This window comes from Parasteatoda tepidariorum, chromosome 2 (assembly GCF_982258835.1).
Source record: "Parasteatoda tepidariorum strain Cologne lab strain chromosome 2, Ptep-v5.0, whole genome shotgun sequence".
Taxonomy (NCBI): domain Eukaryota; kingdom Metazoa; phylum Arthropoda; class Arachnida; order Araneae; family Theridiidae; genus Parasteatoda; species Parasteatoda tepidariorum.
This window is the reverse complement of record NC_141756.1, coordinates 20725301-20748464: the sequence shown is the minus strand read 5'-3', so window position 1 is coordinate 20748464 and position 23164 is coordinate 20725301. Positions and strand designations below refer to the sequence as shown.

At 27.4% G+C, this 23164-nt stretch overlaps 1 protein-coding gene across 1 annotated transcript; it reads left to right on the top strand.

The window, feature by feature from the left end:
• The first annotated feature begins 118 nt into the window (after positions 1–118).
• Argl (Argininosuccinate lyase) lies at positions 119–20960 on the top strand. Its single transcript, XM_016049137.4, has 17 exons — positions 119–258; positions 776–886; positions 1727–1813; positions 3318–3398; positions 4325–4384; positions 5059–5156; positions 7202–7279; positions 9423–9500; positions 10615–10667; positions 12205–12267; positions 12667–12781; positions 12947–13031; positions 17060–17119; positions 17210–17293; positions 18156–18236; positions 18950–19056; positions 20710–20960. Exons 1-17 carry the CDS (start codon positions 256–258, stop codon positions 20867–20869), a joined length of 1404 nt encoding a protein of 467 aa, XP_015904623.2. The 5' UTR covers positions 119–255; the 3' UTR covers positions 20870–20960.
• The last annotated feature ends 2204 nt before the right edge of the window (positions 20961–23164 follow it).

The following is a 23164-nucleotide window of genomic DNA, read 5'->3' as shown; positions in this document are numbered from 1 at the left end:
AATGTTTCTTATTGTATATTTTATAATTTTTTATGGTTCATATTTTGATATTCTTTTCTGTTTTCTATTTTGTCCTTCCTGTGTAATTATATTTTTCTTTATGTATATGGCAATAAGAAAACACTTTTGTTTACTAAACAAAGTTCAGGTGGTTTCAGCTGGTTAGCGATTTAAGATTAACTCGCACTTTCCAAAGATTCCTTTTGATATTTCTGAAAATTTTGCTGTCTGATAACAAGAGAATTCATTTCCAAAATGGTATTTTTTATTATTAAAAACTAAAAAGGGGGGACATTTTGTTAACACTACTATTGTAGAATTGTTTAAAGTTCGTAATATGCATCAAGACTTTTAATTAAGAAAATTGTTTTAAATCATGTCGTATTACATTTAAATGCGACGTAATTTTGAAGAAATTTATCATTTTCTATTAAACAAAGAATTTTTCATTAAACATTTAAAAAAATTGGATTCAATTGCAATTTTTCTAGTATTAATATCAAATTCAGATTTTCAGTCTCTTAAATTTTTATTAATATGTATGAGTGTGTGGAGAATATTTCCGTATTGTGATCTGCCGTCTCTAATCTCCATTGTAGTTAAAAAAAACTTGTCTGGTAATTAATTCTTTTATATTGTATAACCAACATGTATAGAGGATAAACATGGACTATTTAATGACGATATAAGTGTACTTGTGTAAGAATTAATTCAATTAAACTGTTTAAAACATATGAAATGAAGCTAACATTAATAATTTTGATTCTCTTGATAGGCACATGAAAAATTATGGGGTGGAAGATTTAGTGAAGGCTTGAATCCTGCTATGGAATCCTTCAACAACTCGATAACATTTGATAAAGTGTTATGGGATGTTGATATAAAAGTAAGAATGACAAAGTTTTTGATTTGCCTATAACCTTTATAGATTTCTGTCTTAAAAGTCCAATAAATTTGTCAATCATGTTCTGTTTTGAAAACTGTATTCACTCTTTTTGTGAGGTGTTATAAGCAGAATAATTTAATAGAAACAAAAAATTGCAGTTTATTAATTTTTATTATGAGGTTCAAGTCAATGTTTGTTTAGAAAAAGAAAATATATGTGAGCATGATTTAATTGGTAAGCGTTATTTAATATTTTCTATTACTATGATAATCACTCTTTTTTTCTGCTAATGATGTCGTTGTATCTTATAATTTTTGGTTCAGCATCATTAAATATTATTAGCTGTCACTTAAAATTTAATGAGTGACATTTTAATGTTTTTCTTCATTATAACTGTCTTACAATGAATCTAGATACAGTGGATTATGTAAGTGAATAAATTAATGAAAAAAACTGCAGATGGAATTATGCACATTAGTGGATTATTTAATCATTGAATGGAAGTAACACTAAATGAGCTAAAAATCAGTGATTCCGTTTCTTGATAAATAATAAAATAGTACTATTCTAATAAAGGACAAATAAAAAATTCCCATACTATTATTGAAGCTGGTGATGATGCTTTAATTGTGGTAATCGGTAGAACTCATAGGCATTGAGGTTATGGTTGCTATAGTAATAAGTACTTAGTATACTAATATGTGTAATGTGGTACTATATTTATGTCCCATGGGAGAGAATAGCACCTAATAAAGTTCATAATTTGTGATACAACAGCCTACTGCTATTTTTTTTTAATTTTTAAAATTTTCATAATTATTTTTTTGAAATTTATTTCAGGGAAGTCTTGCATATGTGAAAGCTTTAGAAAAGTGTGGTTTAGTAACTGTGGAAGAAAGTGAAAAAATTGTTTTTGGATTGACTCAGGTTAGTGTTTTTTATTTATAAAACTATGTCTTGACTGTTGTTGAGCTTTAGACTTTTAAAGACAGGTTGATAGAGGAATAAGCGCTTCTCTTTGCTCATAAACTTTGAGTCTATACATACTAAAGAGTTTATATTTATTGACAAATTGTAATACAAGTGTCTGATATTGAGTGATCTTAGGCCATTGGAGACAGAAAGGTTCATTTCATATATGATATCATGAACCATGAAGTTAAAAACACATGATCACATATATGAGATCACAGTCCTGAAGGATTTAAAAAAGCCAATTTTACTGATCTATGAAAATCTTTATGTTCTGTGAAAGTAAGGGAAACTTATAATAACCACAGAGAAAAGTAAGGGAAACTTAGAATAACCACAGAATTTAATTTTGGTAAAAAATAGGAAATATTGTTTGTTCTCATCAAATTGAAAAATCATCCCATTGTTACATACCTGGAAAATTATTATTGGCAGTAGTAGTTCAACTAATAGCAAGTTTAACTTCATTGAGAAACTAGGACCTCACTTCCATTGTAGAAATAAATCATTTCTACTCAATTTAGCAGAGCTAAAAAAAAATTAAAATAATAGTTAAAATGTTAAAAAAAGTATATATAATATAATCTGCATTACTTCCATTTAAATATGCATTATAGCAAAAATTTCTAACATTTTGTTCCCCTTGTAAACATGTAGTCATATTTAAAACTTTAATCCACACATAATAGAATTTATCAATGCAAATTTACAGTTTATTATTTTTTTTCTTTTCATTTTTCTTACGATTACTTCTTTTTTTAGCATTAAAAATTTTGCACTTAAGCTATAAGTTTTACTGTATAAATTAAGTTTCATTTACAAATTTCAGTTCTTAATCACTAGAGGCACGTCACATCAAGGCACTAGATTATCTTCTTTTGTTTTGTCGAGAAGCTAATTAAATCAATTTCTTAATAACATGAGATTGTACTTTGGGAATTACCCTTGTACAAAATACTTTTCTTATTCACCTTTATAAACATTACCTTTCTTGATATTTTGTACCTACAAAATCTAGTATTTGACAACATTGTAGCATAATTTATCCTTGGTTCGTTGGAAAAAGAATACTGTGGTCTCTCTAGCTCAAAATTCCTTGTGAACGCTCAAAATTTCCAGTGAATTTGATTCATCATAGTTCCTAAAAAAATATCTTATGAATTTTTAACAGACTTTCCAAAGTTAACAAGGCCACTGAGTTTCATTCATGCAAAGCAAGTCAGACCTCTCCCACTCATATACTTAAATGTCTAAATTTAATAAGGCCGTATTTTATTTTTTGATTGGTTTCAATGAGATGGTCTGGTGTAGCTGATAATCTTTGATTTAAAGCAATAACAAAAGTATGATTTAAAAAAAATGAAGATTGCAATTTAGAAGAAATACAGTTTGCATACATGTGTTTCAGGGCATAATAGTATCTTTTAAATTATCATTATTTAACAGGAATTTTTTATAGGTATCTGAGGAATGGGCTTCAAAAACATTTGTTTTGAAAAATGATGAAGATATCCACTCGGCAAATGAAAGAAGGCTAAAGGTTTGAGCAAAAAAATATTTTGTTTGTTTAAGTAACTTTTTGATTCATCATGAATTAAAACTTATCTACTTGTTTAGTTATAGGCTTAAAGTAGTGTTATATCAAGTACCTATAAAAAATATTTTGTTTGATTTTTTAACTAACTTTTTGATTCCTCATTAATTAAATTTATTTGTTTAGCTATCACCTTAAAGTAGTGTTATATCAAGTGCCTATAAACAAAGTTTTATTAAAGATTTAAATTTTTTCAGATTTTTCCGAAAAACGTTTTAAGTTCTAAAATAAATAAGAAGGGTTGTTGTTGTTACTTTACGTCGCACTAGAGCTGCACAATGGGCTATTGGAGAATTCTGTTTCTAAAACTAGTTGCGTTTTTTTTTTTTTTTTTTTTTTTTTTTTTAAATATAAGGGAAATAAGTATTTATTTTATTTCTGCCATCCCCCCCCCCCCAAAAAAAAGGTTCAGTGAAAATGTGTCAAAGTCTAAGGTTTTCAACAAAAACAGAAAATTTATTGTAATTATTAAATTAAATTCATAATTGTTTAAAATTATTAAAATTTATCTTTAATAATGTCCTTATTTTTTCAAAATTTAAATTACCACATTATTTTGATTCTTACAGACATAAAAATATGACAAAAAACGAAAATTATTTCTTTGAGTTGGACAAAAAAATTATTAATTTGAGTGGAGGATTGTTCTGAGAAAAGCAAGGGTTAAAACTTTTCTTTTAAAAGGTGTAAAAAATAAGACAAAAAATTAAATGAATTCATTTATAGAATCAGGTTAAAAGTAAAGTCATTTAATTTATTTAGTGTATAAGTCATTTAGTGTATAAGTACTTTATCATAGCAACTTTTATAATAATTAACCATCTTGTCTGACATAAATTAAACTACATATCTAATTTTGTAATAATTTATAGGAAATTATTGGAAACGAAGTTGGCGGTAAACTGCATGTTGGTCGCAGTCGTAATGATCAGGTACATTTATTTTTGTTAATGTTAAACACTAAAGTAGATATTATTTATACTCAGTTTAACTTAGAAGATTTTCTAATTTTTAAGTGAAAAGCTACTGTGTTTTACTAAATTAGGTTAATTTTCTTTCAACCCTTGTACGGTCCTGCTACTTTAATTTTTTTTTATTCATATAAAGAAAGATACAAAAAGTTTCAACCCAGGTAGTATTTCTTTAATGAATAATGTAATGAAGTATTTATTTTTTAAACTGGAAAATATCCATTTTGAACTCACTCTGACATCCTGAACTCACCCTAAACTGAGTTCAGGATCTACAGTTTAAGAGTTAATAAAGCAATTGAAATGCTTATCATTTTGCTCAAAAGAACTTATAAAAAATAGTTATTGTTTCTTATTTTAAAAAAAATCTTTATTGATAGTTGAAACTTGTATTTTAATTTGAAAACAAGTATAGTTTTAAGTTTAATTATTTTTAGTAAGTGCAGTTAAGGATATTGTCTAATTTGTAAAATTAAAAAAGAAAAAAAATTGTGACAGATTAGTAATGCTCTATTTTTTTTAAAGCAGGAAACCTTAGTGCTGAATTTAAAATATTATTTCAAATGAGTATTTAATGCAATTTATAGTAATATTTTTGAAATTCATATCTTATGTATGAAATTATTTTACACCAGGTTGCTACTGATGTCCGCTTATGGCTAAGAGAGCAGTCATCAGTTTTAAAATCAATGTTGATATGCTTTATTAGAATTTGCTGCGAGCGAGCTAAGAGGTTTGTGTAAAAAATCTTCTCAAAATATGTTGTTTATCATTTTCGAAATTCTTATTTATTCTTGCCTATTAAACAGGGTACGAAAGTATTAATATGAACATTTGATTATTTTCTAATGCATAATAATGGAACAAAACTGTTTTCTTTTATTGTTCAATCATCAATTTACAAACTTTTGTATATTTTTGTGAGCTGTGTTAACAAAAACATGCAGTAAAATATTATCGTATTTAATTCTTTAAATTGTTATTATCCACTTTAATGATAAATGGATTTATGATTTTAAACCATTTTATATACAGTAAAACTTAGTTATCTGAATTAACTAAAACTAAACCTATCTTAGGTAACCAAATTCTTTGGGTCATAGAAGTTCACCATTTTAACAATACCCTTTTATTAATAAACTATTATTAGGTATAACCTTTTTATTTTTTTCTGTGGTAGTGAAACTAAACTTGTCTAATAAATAAATGGATACAAACATCTAAAGTTGCAACTATCAAATTCTTTTATTTTCTTGTATTTTTAAAAGTAAAGATTTGTGGCAACAGCCAGGCAATCACGTAAATCAAGTCTCATAATTTTATAATTAAGACCATGAAAGTAACAATGTGATCAGAATAACATATCAAATATGATTACCATTTCTTGTGACTGTAATGTTTTTTTCTGATGTATTTTCTCTGTTTTGCAATTAATCAGCAGTCCATTAAAATCTTTCTATAAAGTTTACCTAGTGCCAGTTTAGAGGTGAAGAAAATACATTGGAACCTCAAATCTATGTTTTCCATCGAACTAGCGATAAAAATCGCATGAAGCAGGAAACGTAAAATAAGTTTTTTAAAAAATGCAGTATATTTTTAAAAAATTGCACTTACGAGATGACTTTTAGAAATAATGTGTAATCTTTCCTTGTTTTTCATTTTTAGATACGATTTCAACAATATCCCTCCGATCTCTATCTCTACTATTGTTTACAAACTTCTTTTTTGGTTTACATTTACAAATAAATATTGTTTCAGAATTTTTGTGCTTTGGAATTCTTGATCAGTTGTGGTTATATCTTCCTATATTTTTTACTCATGATCATCATTTTCATCACTATCATCGGGAACAAGCATTAAATGAAATATTAAAGGAGTTGAAAAGTAATGTTGTGTGTTGCAGTGGATATGCACGTCATTGGCTTTGGAAGATCTTTAGCCAATTTTCTTCTGAAGGCCTTATGCTCTCATTAGATGCCAAGAAGTCTGCTTTATTAAACCTATTTAAATGCATTTTAGTCGACGCTATCTAATGCTGTAGAAATCAGAGTCAGAGCTTCCAGAACATTTATTTATTTATTTATTTTTTTGCTTTAGAAACATTTTGCAAGTCACCTGATTTAAGAAAAAGGATTACCTAGCCAGTTGTTTAGTGTAATGTTCTTTAAAAGATTTCATTATTCCAAGATTCAAAGGTTGAAGTTAGCTGAAAAAAATTGAACTGGCAAATTTTACATTTTAAGCTCCCACACTTCTTTTAATCTGCCTTCCTGTGCTTTGAATATCTCCCCATCTTTCAGATTTCAACTCAAGAGTGAAATCCCCTCTCACAGACAAAAGGACTAAGAGATTGATTAAAAAGAATGTCAGATCAGCTTCAAACAGCTGATAAATAAGTCTCTTTAAAAATAAAAAAAAGCTGAAGAACTCAAAGGTTAGTTTGAGCTTTGTAAATAAAAAATTTTTTTGATCTGTTTGAAGTTAGATTTCTTGAAAAGTGCACTGTAAAATCTGGAATAATTTTACATTTTCAGTATAGGCAATTTTCACAGACCAGCCAAAAATGGCACATGAAGTTAGACAACGTACGAAACGGACAACATAAAAGTGGGATTCCTCTGTATTTAATTAAGAAGACATAAATTACTTAGCCTTATTATTGTTGGTGTAAAGAAAACACATTTAATTTTATATCATATATTAAATAATCTTTACCAAGTGCATTGAAAAATGTATAAAGTAAAAATAATTCCATTTATTCTTATTTGTTTTTCATAGAGAAATTGATGTTCTGATGCCTGGATATACTCATCTCCAAAGAGCTCAAGCTATAAGGTGGAGTCACTGGCTTCTCAGGTATTAAGCATGAGCTATTTTAAAGTGTCATTTGTTCTTTTATATACTCTCCTTCAGTTTTCTAATAAAAGCCATTCATATATTTCTGCGCTCTTGTTATGACAGTCAAATTTTTTCTTCTTAACAGAATTCTTTGAAGGGCTTCGGAAAGTTAGTTGGTCATTTATTAAATTTTAAGCTTTCTAAAAAAATTTTTTTTGACTGAGAACTGAATTCATGTATATTTTCTGGAATAAAATAGCACTAACAATACTTATTAGACATTATTTTAAGTAAATTAACATATCTAATGAGAAAATACCTGAATCTCCAATATAACTAAATCCACCTACTGTAAACATTCTGTGGATTAATAATTTATAACATTCAGTGGATCACCTGCATCAATCCACTGACATTATTCTCCAAATTGTGCTTTGTTTACATCAAAGAATATTTTTATTTACCTCTTGTGAAAGCTGTTTGGCAAGTCACTAGGTGGCAGAGTTGTTGGCTGCTATATCAGGATTCCTGTTAGGTAGTAATTTAAAAAAATTTTAATGTTTTAAGTAAATTGTCTGCAGTTTTTTATTTAATTTTTAGTGGCACTGATATTGTGTAAATTATTATATGATGAAATTAATCAGGTGAGTTATCTCTCTTTGGTTTTCTCTCACTACTCTGCTGTTCTCTAACATCACTAACTACCTTTCCTGTTGCAAGTGGATCTTTCCAATATGATTTTATCCACCCATAGCTAACCAGGAAAGCGGTTTGTCATAACAATGAGGTGTAAGGTTGAAATGGTCAGTTATCAAGGTATTCAACAATATGTTCTTTAGCCATTTTCTATGTCGATCGTTGAGAATCTCTGGATTACCACAAATGGGAACAATTTTAAAAGAGGGTCAGAAAGATTGAAAAAACATACTAAATCCTATCAACCAAAATATATTTACAAATTAAGAGAAATATATGGAGATCTTAAAACATACCTACTAAATTGTTGAAATAAAAGTGAAATTAAGATCATTAAAATTTACTACAACCTCATGAAAAATGTGCTACTATTTTTAAAATTTCTCCTTGTAGTTGCTACCTCATATCCATAAAAACTGTTTATCTCTTGTTTTGCCTACAATCTGAAATTGATACTGCCTGCTGTTGTTCATTAGAGTTAGAGAGGTGGTTCCCAATTTTTTTGTATATGTGACCCTAAATGATCGAGCCTCTTTTGGCAGAATCTTGGCCTTATAAATAAAGTATATACGAACACTTGTGAGTGTATTAGCCAATAAAAGACTTTTTTATTTTTACTAATAAAAGAAATAAAAATTTTTGATTGTTTTATTATAAATAATCTTAAAATTTATATTGTGTCTAACAATTGATCTAGAATGGGTCTCCTGGAGCTGTTTCTAACTTAGTTCAGAATTTGTTTTTGTTTTATATACATGTGCTAAAAAGAACTGCCAAAAATATTGAGAGTGATTATTAAAATATTTCTTTTTGAACAAATTCAGTTTTTATTTCTTTATTTTTTAATTGAAAAGGAAAAGTGTAACCGGAAATATTAATGCAATTTTTTATAAATGCATAATTAATTCAAGATATTGTTATTAAAAACTTTTTATTTTTTTATTGGAAATTTACTTTAAATTGTTTCATGAAGGCAATAAAAAAATTAAATACCTAATTGATTGTTGATATAAATAAAGGTTGGTACATGTTGAATGTATGAAATAATGCATATTGATAATAATTAGTTTGTTATTGTTAAATATAAATGCAGGTTTCAAAAATTATTACTAGTTCTGCAGAACTCCATAGTTAGACTTTCATTAGCGTTGTTGTGTGTGGTATCTATGATTATCTGTGATCAGTAGCAACTATAAACTCATAGTTATTGCTAACCAATATATCTAATATTATCTGCATAAGTAATATCATTTATAATTAATTTTCTTAAAGTACTTGCTCAACAAATACTAAGTTCTCATCTTCTAGTTTGAGTTTTCACTATCACCAACTTGCGTAACATCATGGTTTTCAATTAAAATGCGATTTGAAGAAAAATAAAATATCTTATCAATAACTTTGTTTATGAAATTTAATACCATTTAACTTTGTTTTTTTTATCTTAATTAGTTTCCTATTCTTTCAGTTACGCGTGGTATTTTCACAATGATGCTAATAAATTGGAGGATGTCATTTCTAGAATGAATATAAGTCCATTGGGAAGGTGAATATTAATTTATAATAGATTATCAACATCAAAAATTTACTATTACATCAAAAATTTACTAAAATCAAAATTAAAAAACCAGTACAAAATTATTTTAAACTCAATCATAATATAAAGTTTAATCAGGCTGGTATTCTATGTACCCCTACCTAATTTAAACTTAGTAAGTTGCAACTACTGGGTTAAATTTTTTGAGCTATGCAGAAAATAAAACTTTCAAAAACTATTAAATCCAAAAATGTTATTTAAATTTTAAAAGTAACCAGATAGTTTGAATGAGTTTTGTATTGTTGAGACATATATATTCTCAGTAACGTCATCTTTATCTTTCTATATTTTCACTGAAAAATGAAAAATGACTACAGTAAAAATGTGTATGCTCAAAAAATCCTAACATGCATTCAACTGCTTTTTTTTAATTGAATCTCACTATTAACTATTCAAAGTATATCAGTTTTTTATTTATTTATTTTTTAGTGTAACTTAATTGTAACCCTCTATGTAAGCAATATATTGTAACAATATATTCATAGTTTTGCTAACAAGTATTTATTTGTAGTTTTGATCTAAGTCATTTTGATCTAAGTCATTTTGTTTACGGTATATAAATAGTTTACTCAAATGGAAAATCAGACTATGTAAAGTCCAAAAAAAGATTAAAGTTGTTGTTTAATTAATTTTAGTAATATGAAAAGAAAGTTACTTTTTAACGTTAATGAATTATAAAATTATTGCTACTATGCAGCACAATTAATTTTCTAATTCAAGTTTTACTAAAGTTTTTTTTAAGTTTATTTTCTGAATGAAGTTTTTATTTTGAAAAATCTTTCATAATCACACTTATTTATTAATTAATAGAAATGATACTTAAGTTGCTAAGATAAGAAATATTTAATTGAATTTTCTCCTTGCTATTTGTTTTCAGTGACACTGTACTTAACAGAAATTTATTCATGTTAATTTTTTCAAAATGTAGAACAGTTAACAAGTTAATATCAAAAAATTCTCCTGTTCTAAAAATTTTTATGATTTATGATAAGCTATTAATTCCTTGTTATCCTGTTTTAAATAAAGCTTTATTTATGAATAAATTCATATTTATTTTTTCCAGTGGAGCACTGGCAGGTAATCCCTTTCCTATTGACAGGGACTTTCTTGCAAAAGGTAATTTTTGAAATAAACTTTCTTTTTCCAATTTTTTTTCTTCGTGTACATATATTCTTCTAACATTTTTATACTATGACGAAAACAAATTTAAATTCAGCCGATGCTTAATATAAGAGCCTTCGTGGTCTGGGTGAAAGCAGACTTAGATCGTTATTGTGAGTGCACAATTATTATAACTCATAGCTAAAATAAGGCTTTATTATTTTTAACAAAGCAATGCTTTAGTTTAATGAGAATTTAGTAGGTAACAGAAAAATTTGTAATAACCCAACTTTTTTCTATGCTAATAAAAACATAAGACTACCCTTTAAAAGAGTACTTCATTGGTGAAGAGTACATTGAAAATAATATGCTGGTTCAGGGCTGCCATTTTGGATAAATAATATACATCAAAATAATTTTGAAGACAGACTTTATAATATGAGATCGTTATATTGTGAATGCACAAAAATACCATTAATTGTAACTCATAGCTAAAAAAAAATGCTTTATTATTTTTGACAAAGCAATGCTTTACTTTAATAAGAATTTAGTAGATAACAAAAAAATTGGTAATAAAGCAACTTTTTTTCTATACTAGTGCATATATAAGAGTACCCTTTAAAAAATACTTCATCAAAAAAAAAAATTCATTAAAAATTATCTGCGGGTTTGGGGCTGTCATATTGGATAAATAATACTTGTCAAAATAATTGTGAAGACCTCACGATTTTGAATTGAAATATAAAGCGCACTAGCGGAATGACATTTCACAAAGAGTTAAAACAATTTTCACACAAGAAGGGTATGATTGGTATATTTATTGTATCCTTTAAAAAGAAAATAGCATAGATTATGAATAACCATAAACAACTACCGCCTTGTACTTAAGATAAGAATTTAGGAAGTTATATAACTCTTCATTCAAAGGGGATTCAAGGTATTTTACATTTGTTGTGTGATAACATCAATGGAAATTATGGTTTTATTACTACACGAGGATGTGGTGTTGCTTTGAAACCTTTTCTAAATAAAAGGACGTAATTTGGGTCGCTATATTAGAATGAACAGTTCAGTGTGGACATTATAATGGGCATTAAAATAACATTGCGTCTATGAAATAGCAAATGGGATTTTATTTGTAGTGATAATGGAAGAGTCGCTGTAATGAGGGTTGAGGGCTGTGATAATGGGAGCTGTGCTAAACATAATACACTGTATCATATTTCACAAAATAATATTAATGCCATTTTGTGCTTTTAGTAATTACTATGAAGACAAAAATGTAGTTTTTGTCATTTACATGCTTATAGAAAATGTTAAGGATGGTTAAAATAATTTCTTTATTGTGGATACTACAAATTTTGTATTTGGTGGATGTAAATTTTATACAATTAGGTATTTGTAATTATCATATTAGCATTTTTAAAAAATATGGAGTTATTAAAACCATATAAAAGTTTTATCTTCTCTTCGTTTAATGACATTAAATATTTTTTGTTAAATTATTTTTGTCATTTTACTTAACATAAAAACCTTTTTAATTTCATTTTAGAGCTTGGATTCTCTGGTTGTACTCCAAATAGTCTTCATGCTGTAGGTGACAGGGACTTCATTGGTTAGCATATTTATTTATTCTCCTTTTTAAGCTTCATTAATATACGTAGACAGCTGTTCAAATATTACGAAACAGCTAAGGTAAATTGCGATTTGCTTATGTTTGCTACAAAGATAAGAATGAATACTTACGTGAAATACTAAATTACCTACACCAAGAAAAAAAATTGTAAATTATCAAGATTTCAAGATAATCAAAAATATGTTTATGCATTATTTGAATAGCTCACATCCAGAATATACCCCCTTACTTTATTGAGGGGGTATATTATATTTAAATAATGAAAAATAATGTATTTATTTATTATTTTTATTTATTTGTTTGTTTATTTTAATTTTTTTATTTTATTTATTTGTTTATTTTAATTTATTATTATTATTTTTTTTTTTTTGTTTAAAGCGGAATTTTTGTTCTGGGGTGCATTAGTCGCAACACATTTCAGTAAATGGGCAGAAGATTTACTTCTATATAGTACAAAAGAATTTGGATTTGTATCAATTGCTGATGCTTACAGGTATTTCTATTTTGCATATTTTTATTTAAATAAAATTATGTTGTTTTTTTTGTACATAATACATATTAATTTAATTTACAATTTATTTAATTGTAAAGATTGTTGAATTAGTATTTTTTCACTTCTAAAACTGATAGATCATTTTTTTTTGTGCCTATTTTTTAGTACTGGTAGCAGTTTGATGCCACAGAAGAAAAATGCTGACAGTTTAGAATTAATCAGGGGGAAAAGTGGTAGATTAATCGGGAATGTATGTATATTTCATTATATTTTTTCCCTAATCATTAAAAAAATAAATATTATGTATTAGAACTAACTTCTTGTCATAATAGTTCAGGACCTAAGTATCATACTGTAGGAAAGTTTGAGTATGGAGGATTTTTAGTTCTACTAAGCATTTTGAGTGGATTTGGATTCTGCCACCTAGTAAATTTTCCAGCAGGGGTATCGCCAATGGTGGAGGCTGCGAAAGAACCAAAACTGCTCATATCTATAACTTTGTTAATGTTTGACTGTTTTGAATGAAACTTGAACTTCTTACATTTATTCTCACTTAATAAGTTACTAATACATGCAAATCCTCATGGTGTATATTTTTTCAGGAATCAATTTTTCTTTTTCTTGAGTGTATAATTCTACTGCAATTGTCTGAGGGAAATCAAATGGATGCTAAGAGACACTATGTTGCAGATGAAATCACATTAAAAAAATATGCCACTGAGTCTTACACTTTTAATATTAAAAAGTTATTTCACATCCAGTACAATATTTTTTTGGCATGGAGAAAAGGCAAATTATATAGATATAGATGCTAATTTTGAAGTATTTTACAGACTTTGATGATTTTGATTTTCTTTTGTGGAAACACAAGAGTAAACAAACACAAGAATAAATTTTTCAGCATGGCTATTTTCGAAACTGTACCAATTTCTAAGAGATTTGATCCATCCCAGTAGATAATGTCTTTGAGAACTGCCTTTAGACTCAATACACAATTTTTAACCTGTATTTGCTGTGTTGGATTGTGCCAGTTATCAGCAATTTTCTTCTTTAAATCTTATAGACGTGAGAAGACTACCTAAGGCAGCTCAGGAGGTGCATAAAATAAGTGGAGAAGCATATTATGAAAAGATTTAATCATAAGTTTTTAGCTATTGTAGCAAATATGGCATTAGGTCTTAATAATAGGTCCCAAATAAGTTCATTGTAGGGTGTACTAAATATCTTATTGCAAATGTACAAATAGCTCAAGCTTGTGCAGTATTTGTGGTTTTCATTTTATGCAATGCAGATTAATTTTGCACAAAAAAGTGCTCCTTGAGAATGTTTGAGTTCTTAGTTACCTTGTCATCTATGTTAATTTTATGTTTTGTTAATTCTATGTTGTGTTAACTCTATTTTTGTGTTAATTTACATGAATTTTAAATCTATGAGACAAAGAAATCGATAATTGACTGAGATAAATAAATCTTCATGAACTTTTATTCTAAAGACAGCTCAAAATGCATACTTACATAAATGGGCATAGCTTGAAATGTGTTTAAGAAAATGGATGCTGCAAAAAATGTGACTTTTCAATGTTTTAAGTTATGGTTTAACAACTAAACGAGAAGTTTTGTTCTTGCTTTTTTGATCATTGAGCATACTCATTACGGGGCAAATTCATTTTAATGCCACTGTTGTAAAGTTACAGAACCCGTCACAACCTTATAAAAAGACCTGCTGTCTTTTAATATTTTTTCTTGAGAGTGATTGCTCTTCAAAAAAATTTTAAAAAATATTAAAAAATTTGAAAATCAATTTTAAAAAATTAACTAAAAAAATACAAATTGGTTAGAGAAAAAATTAAACAGACATTTTGAGCTGTGTCCATAATAAGAAGTTCACCGACAAAATGTTTATATCAGTGCTTTGGACTTTTTATTTTAAGTTTTAAGCTCAGGCATCTTTAGATGATCCTATGATTTTATTTGCCATTTTGTTACTTTCAGGTTAAAAGCTTTTGTGATGTCCCTGTTGTTGCATTTCAAAATGCTTACTAACAATCTGAAACTTCTTTACACTAATTATATAATGTCTTAATTGCTCAACAGTCTTATGTAACTCTTAATTGCTGCATTCTGCTTTGTCTTTTATTGGAGGCTTCATTGGGTAAGTATTTATGTTTTGCTTTTGCAAGCTTCATTTTGCGAGTGTCTTGCTTACTGTTTTGAATCGGCATATTCAGGGTTGACATGATTTAAATCAAAGGTTTTCAAAAAGTGTTCCGCGAAACTTTAGGTTTCCGTACAGGGGTTCCAAGATATTGGTTTTTCTAACAATCAATGATTTTATTTATATCCGACCAAAACAACTATCTATAATTTATTAAAAGTTTGGTTGCTTTGATGAAATTTTTTATGTAAGGAATGCTAAAGAAAAAAGTAACAAAATTTAAAATAACATTCAATAGCATGATATTGAATAAATTATGTAAAGAATATGCATTTTTAAAAAATTCTGCAAGTATTTCTCATCACGCTTTTCAATTCAAAATAAAATAACTAAATTCAAGAATAAAGAATTGCACTTCTCTGATGTACAAATGTGTGATTATAGTATCGGTGTATCGACCTCCTATTTATAGTGAAATTTTGGGGGTTTGAACAGTTGACTTATGCACCCATATACTTGGGACTATTTTTTTCCTGAGCAGCCTGCATAATACTCTGTGCTGTTATATAAAAGTTAGTTAAAAGAATATCATTAGTTCGTGCAAAATAAAAATTAAAAAAAAAAAAAAAAAAAAAAGACATCTAGCCAAGTTTTTTATTGCAAAAGAAAGTATTATTTTGAATGAAGCATTATTTTTAATAAGGCATTGTTATAGTTTGTGATTCTATAAATCCACATTTTTATAAAATAATTCTATAAATCCAAATTTTTTTAAAAATAAATTTTCAAGTATTAAACAAGAGATAAGTCTGGTCTAATTTTTAGATAACTGAGTTTTACAGAATTTTTATTTTCTTCGCTCGAACATGCTTAAGACTATCTAATATTCAGATTTGGTTAATGAAAAATTTAGCTGATTCCTTGGATCTAAATAAAAAATAGTTAGTTATTAAAAACTTCACCCACTAACCCTTAAAAAATACATGATGAGAAAAGTTATAATTAAGACGAAAGAATTAATTATTTTACTTATAAGCTTTGCCTTCTTGAAAAAGAGGAGAAAAGGAGAAAACATTCATAAAGCTTTATTAATTTAAAAATCTTATCTGATTTTGTGCTTAATTTGAGATTTTTATATTGATAACTATTACTTTAACTCTGATAATTAATTTCTTTCTTACAATATACATTTAAATTTAATTAAAACATTTATAAAATGCTCTCTTAACAATTTCTATTTTAAAGTATTCTATGTTATCACTATCTTTCATGTTATTTCAAAAATGAAATTTATTGAGATAAAATTTGCTATTTTATATGCACCAGTTTTTATTAAAAATAAAGTTATTTGAAACACGAAATTTATGCATTAAAAAATAAAAATCACACTAATTGATAAAAAAAAAGGTTTTAAATCATTTTTATTAATATTATCAATGTTTAATTTTTAAAATATTAATACAGAAAAAATTTAAAATCTTTTTTTAATATTGTTTAAGCATATTGTTCTTTAATAGTGTTTTTTGTTAATGTAAAAAATCTCTGTACTTTCTTTAATTTGCACTCTTTCTTGCTAACATGCACTTCATGATTCTTATTTTATGATTTTCGGAGAGTTATAAAATATGTAATTGCTGTTGCTTTGGTAATAGTACTAGATATTTTCTGAAAAGAAAAAAATGCATTATACTGTACCAATATTTTAAAACTTTTATATTTTTAAATACTTTTACCATTTTAATATTACAAAACTTTTGAGTCTTATTGATCAGTTATGAATCTCCTTTATTTCAAAAATTGAAACGAATACCATTTGTTACATTCTCAGTTTTAACTTATTCAAAAAAGAAGAATATTTGCAAAAGTTTATGACAATGAAGAAGGATAAGAGAAATCCAGAGCTGAGTATTTTTTTAAAAAATATTTCTGACTTTTTATTTGTTTTTGAACACTTGAGAATTTATGAAAAACAATCAAATAGTTCAATAGCCTTTAATATGATTTTTTTTCTTTTTGCAGTATTGAAATTAAATGTAATCGAACACTTAGCAAGTATTTTAATAGATATTGCTATTACACCCTTTGCATAAACATGAAATTTAAAAATTTTATTTTATATTTCAGTGTATGGCAATACTTGTTGTTTTGAAAGGTTTGCCTAGTACCTTTAATAAGGATCTACAGGTATGTTTCTTCATTTGTTATAACTAATGACACCACATTAATTTAAAATCAATGACTCTCGCTAATAAAATTTTATTTATTCTTTTAAAGGAAGACAAAGAGCCTATGTTTGATAGCTATAATACTTTGGCAGAATTGTTTCAGGTGGCTTGTGGTACTCTGGAAACTTTAACTGTAAGATATATTTAACTGTCTTATCTTTTCATTGAAGTACAAGCTGAATATATCTCTGAAACTGAAAGTTTATTTGTATCTAATTAATTTTTTATGTATAGCCAATACACGGTTGATTAAAGTGTGGCAACTTGTATGCACTTCTATTTTGAGCAAAACTTAACTAATAATACAAGAAGATGGTGCAAAAGTTCAACAAAACCCTAAACACTTGCAAAGTTTTGAAGAAAATTCTTGAGGCATTCTCCATATAGCCCTTATTTAGCCCTTCCATATGTTATAAGACATGTTATTTGCAATTCTATTTTCAAGATTATTTTATTTGTAAGAATGCTTTTTTTTGTTGAAGATTATTAGCATTCATTAGTATCTCATAACCAGGAATGAATCATAACAAAATTTTAAAAATGTGTTGTTTTCGAAGATTATTAGCATTAGTATCTCATAACCAGGAATGAATCATAACAGAATTTTAAAAATGTGTTGTTTTCGAAGATTATTAGCATTAGTATCTCATAACCAGGAATGAATAATAACAGTATTTTAAAAATTTGTTGTTTTTGAATATTATTAACATTAGTATCTCATAACCAGAAATGAATTATAACAATATTTTGAAAATGTGTTTATATTTAAATATATTTTATAAAAATCCTTAATTCAATTTAAAATTGTAACGTTCAATCTTTGTACAGCTATCTCCAAGCATAATAAGCTCAAGATAATGTTTAGAACCATAATTTTTCTATCATTAAAAAATATGTTATTATAAATACAAATTAGCCAATGCCTGTCAGTAACATCTGAACAATATTTTCTAACATTTTCCAAACAATGATTGATTTTTTATTTTAATTTTCAGATTCATAAAGATGCATGCTTTTCTGCTCTCTCATCTGATATGTTTGCTACAGATGTTGCTTATTATTTAGTTCGAAAAGGGGTCAGTAAATTGCATCTTTGACTTTTGTACAATGTGTTCTATAAGGACTGCCCTTAATATATATTTCCTAAGTTTTTAAAAATTGAAATTAATAGAATTATAAACTGCACATTGATATTTAAGTGAGAAAAAAATGCAATTAAACTCTGACAAATTAGAAATTCAGCCATTCAGAGCAAGGGAGGGTTTAAAATCACCAAAAACTACTTTATTTGAGAATAAACTTAAAAGGCAGTTTTGAATGTAAGATCCAGCTTAATAAATAAATAGGTTTTAATGCCTACTTAGCTTTAGCTAGCCTTTTTTGTCCGAGTCTGATAACATATTTTGACTCATTTAAATAATCACTTCTGATCTCTTATTTAAATATTTGTTGACTTTAATAGCTAAAAAAATCCTGAAAGTATATATTAACCCTTTGTGGTTGTATATTTACTCCAGCAAGCAAAGCTTTATTTAACAGTTCTAGTGACATGTCTGTCCACAGGCTGGCTACTATGACACCTATCTACAAACTTAATGACAAAATACAACTAATGTACAATGTACAAACTTAATGTACTATGTACAAATTAATAAACTGTGTACTAAAATTTATGGACATTCATTGCAGAACTCTAAAAATGATTTTTCTACTGTTTTATTTCAGATCTTAATTTTATATTAATACTTATATTAATATTTTAAATTAAAATTGAGTTTAATTTTGACAGATTGCTTTTCGAGATGCTCATAAACTTGCAGGGGAAGTTGTTGCAAAAGCTGAAAAAGAAAATTGTACTATTTCAGAGCTTCCTTTGTCTCATTTGAAAGACATTAGGTAATAAAAATTTTAAATAATCTATGGGTTTTTTTTTTTTTTGTTGTTTTTTTTTGTAAAAATAGTCTTACTGTGCACATTAATCAATAGATGTACTTTTTAAGAGCATTCAATGTTTAAGAAGGAAATTTCGTATTCATTTTGTTTAATTGCATTATATATTTTTACTTTATTTTAATGTATTATTATTGGAATGTCAAGCTAATTGTAATTGTTATATAAAATTAAATGTCTTGACATTTTTTTTAATTGATTCATTATTTTAGAAGTACTTTTTAATGATTTAATTAAATGATGTGATGTTATTTCAAATGAAGAGAACGTATTTTTGATGTACTTAATTTCTTTCAGGAAATAAAAGAGCATTAAGCAATCAAAATTTTTTAAGGATCTGATAATTTTGCATTCTTGAAATTAAATATTCACTGAAGAGTTGAAGATTAAATGAAAAAAATCCAAAAAAAAAAAATGAAACAAACTAGCTCATGCAAACATGAATAAATATTTCTTAACTTAGAGTAGTGAAATAGTTACTACAATTCCAAAGTTGTTGTAGTTACCTACATTTGTAACAAAGTAGTTGTACTAAACTACAAAAATAATGTAGTTTTTTCGATCACTGAACAAGACTCTTTTAATACAAATCATTTTTATTGAATTCGTTCTACTATTTGAAAAATAAAATTTTTGTATAAAAAGCTTTTTAGAGGTTCATATAATAAGAGCTTATGAAACCGTTTTAAGAATTTTTTTTCATAAATATTGATTCCAAACAATGTTTAATTAAAAATACTAATTTTTTTCATGATTTTCATTTACTTTTACCAAAATTCTTTAAATTTGCTAATATGTAAAATGAATTTTTATGTTAGTAAAATGTATCCTAAAAACAAATCCTTTCAAAGTTCATAAAAAATCGAGAGATTCTCTTTTTTCTGATTAGATTATCCAATTGCCTTCCTTAATTACTTTCTGAAATATTTGTAAATAAATACTTTTAGTGGCATCAATTGACAATTTTTGTAACAAAATTTAAAAATTGTATATAGGAATGTTACTGCATTCATTCAAATGTTGGTTTATGTTTCAAATCCTTTATAGTAGAAACAATGGTACTATTTATTTAAACTTTCATGACCCAACTATACTGTTTGTTTCATGCTTTATAACTCAAACATTGGTACTGTTAATGTCACCATTTATGGCCCAAACAATAGTAGTACTGTATCTTTCATCTTTATGATCCTGAAAACTGTACTGTTTATTTCATACTTTGTCACCCGAAGAATGGCACTGTTTATTTTATTGTTTATGGTCCAAACAGTGGTGCTGTTTATTTTGTTTATTATTGTTCTAATTAGCTGTGCATTTATTTCACTCTTTAGCCTAAACAATGATACTTTTTATTTTTTCATTTGGGGCCTCAACAATGGTATTGCTTATTTAATCTTTTAATGCCCAAACAATGGTACTGTTTTTAAATCCTTTTATCTGCAGCCCAATCCCAAATATTATGCATAGTATATTGGATTATGCATTTTCAAAAAAATTATCCCCTCTTTATGAGTTGTGTGCTACTTTGAAAATTAGTTTTGGAAGTTCCTTATAATATTTAATAGTTTTTTTTCTTCCTCTTTTTATCTGCATTTTCAGTGACCGCTTTGAAGAAGACATATCTTCTTTGTGGAACTATGAGAGTAGTGTTGAGCAGTATCAAGCTTTTGGTGGAACAGCTAAAGAGAACATCCTCTTACAAGTTGAGCAGCTGGAACAATGGATCTGTGATAGTCAGATTTTGACCACTCAAGTTTAAGTGATTTTAACATCAATGCTTTTGATGTTTGCCAAATGATTTATAGTCCGATTGTTATTTTTCTAAAAATAAATTTTTTGAAGTTTGTTTATTTTAATGCTCATTTAATCCAGGTAAAAAAGCATTTTTAATTGTTAGCCCCTTCAGGATTGTAATCAAATGTACGTAATGTCCGTCTCCACATTGTCTTACACGAGACGAGCCTTTTCGACATTAGCAGCACGTGATCACTTGAATGTGATTTCAATTTGGAATGTTTTATTTCATAAATTATATGTTGGAGCCCGTTGTAATTTTGAATAATGATAATGTCTCGCCTGTGTTGATCTTCACTATGTGCTTTGAGTTAAGAGGGTTTTTTTTTATTTATTTCATCCCGGCTATTTAAACATGTGAACAATATTGTTTGTTTGGCTTTTTCAAGATGATTGAGCTCAAGGTTTACTGTGCTCTTTATTTTAATTCGGCATTGAAAATTAATGTATGAATGAGAGAAAGAACAAAAAAGGTCAGAAAGAATAAATGAGGAATTAAAATCAGTCTGAAATAAAGCCACTACTGCTAATAGCCAATTTTTTAAATGTTAATCCCAAATTTCTTTATTCACTTTTTTTTTTTTAAATGTAGCAAAAAAATTGCTAATCTTAATTTTTGCACTTAATTTTACAATTCAGTTTCAGTAAAATCAAAAAATGGAATACAGATTAGTTTCATAGATGTCATTAACCCATAACACTCTGAAAATATCTGAATCTTAATTTGGCGAGCCCTGTTAATTATGATTGATTATTATGAATGATTATGACTTAGTATAAATTTTATTCTAATAGGCATTAATAATAAAAGGTTTGGGATCTATTAATTGAGTCACTTTAAATTTTTATGTAACCATCTGCTTATCCTTAAGAAATAAAAAATAGTGTTGTGGTGCACAAGGGCAATAAAATAAAACCCATCAAAATTTTGTTTTATAAAAAATTTAAGCAACTCATTGCTAAGACAACTCAATAATAATTGACATTTTGGGAAAAATATACTTGAGGGTGCCCCTTGGCGAAATTAGCAACTTATGTTTGGCGCTATTTCTGTTTGCTTGCGCGGAACACCGTGGTAACAGGAATGACGGCCAAAACATAATGATATTTCAATAAAACATTGGAAAATTTCAACAAAACTTTCAATGAACCCAATATAAGCAAAATTAATAAACCCAATAAAAAGGATTTTGAATCGAAGCAAAAATTAATGGAGTAGGTGCAGAAAGAAAAGAAAGAAAAAACAACTTACTTCTTCATTAACCTTGAATATTCTCAGATTTAGGTGCACAGAATTATCTAATAACAGTTAGATACTGTCTAAATTTATCATGAATAGAATCTGTGTACCTCCATCGCCACATAAATGCGACGAAATACGAATCGAAAATGGCGTCTGTGATACCGGACTAGCTGTGATATATCTTTTTCTTAAATCCCTTTTTATGACTGCCCACATACCTTCGATCTTTTTGACCAGATTCAAAAATAACCTTACCAGCCGGTATCCAACGTAGAAGTAACGGACCTCTGAAATTACATATACCGTTGGACACTTAAAAATAACGCTAAAATCTAAACCAATCAGAATCGCGATTGGGTTTCAACATTGCCCAGCTTGGCGAGAATCAAAGGGCACCCTCAAATATAGTCTACCCAACATTTTAACGTTCTTTAGATTGGGATACAAAAGTATTAGTGGATGTATATATTTTATATTAACTTTTAATTGTTGTTCATTTACGTCGCACTAGAGCTGCACTATGTGCTATTGGCGTCGGTCTGGGAAACATCCCTGAGGATGATCCGAAGACATGCCATCACAATTTTGATCCTCTGCAGAGGGGATGGCACCCCCTCTTCGGTAGCCTGACGACTTGCACGCGAAGTCGAGCACTTTACGGTAGAACAGTTTAACGAGGATCAATACCGCACACCCTCGGTCTCTACGCAGGCTGATCCAAGTGGTCACCCACCCGCACACTGATCGCTACCAGTGATGCTTCACTTCAGTGATCTGCTGGGAACCGTGTCTTAACAATCAGTCCACTGCGGGACATATTAACTTTTAAATAACTATATATTAAATGTTGTAGTGTCTGCAATTTACTCCGTTTTTATTTATCCAAAATCGCATACGTTAGGAAGACTGAACACCTTCCCTTACAGCGTAAAAATCTACTTATAGTTTCTAAATATTTAACTTTCTTGTTAGAAACAAATCATACATTCTTATTTAGTACTCAAGAATAAAAATTTC

Bases quoted from the DNA above. Each gene is read 5' to 3' on its own strand.
- Argl (XM_016049137.4), top strand. The intron at 4,385-5,058 runs GTACATTTATTT...ATTTTACACCAG, and splicing joins GTCGCAGTCGTAATGATCAG to GTTGCTACTGATGTCCGCTT. The intron at 17,120-17,209 runs GTATGTTTCTTC...ATTCTTTTAAAG, and splicing joins CCTTTAATAAGGATCTACAG to GAAGACAAAGAGCCTATGTT.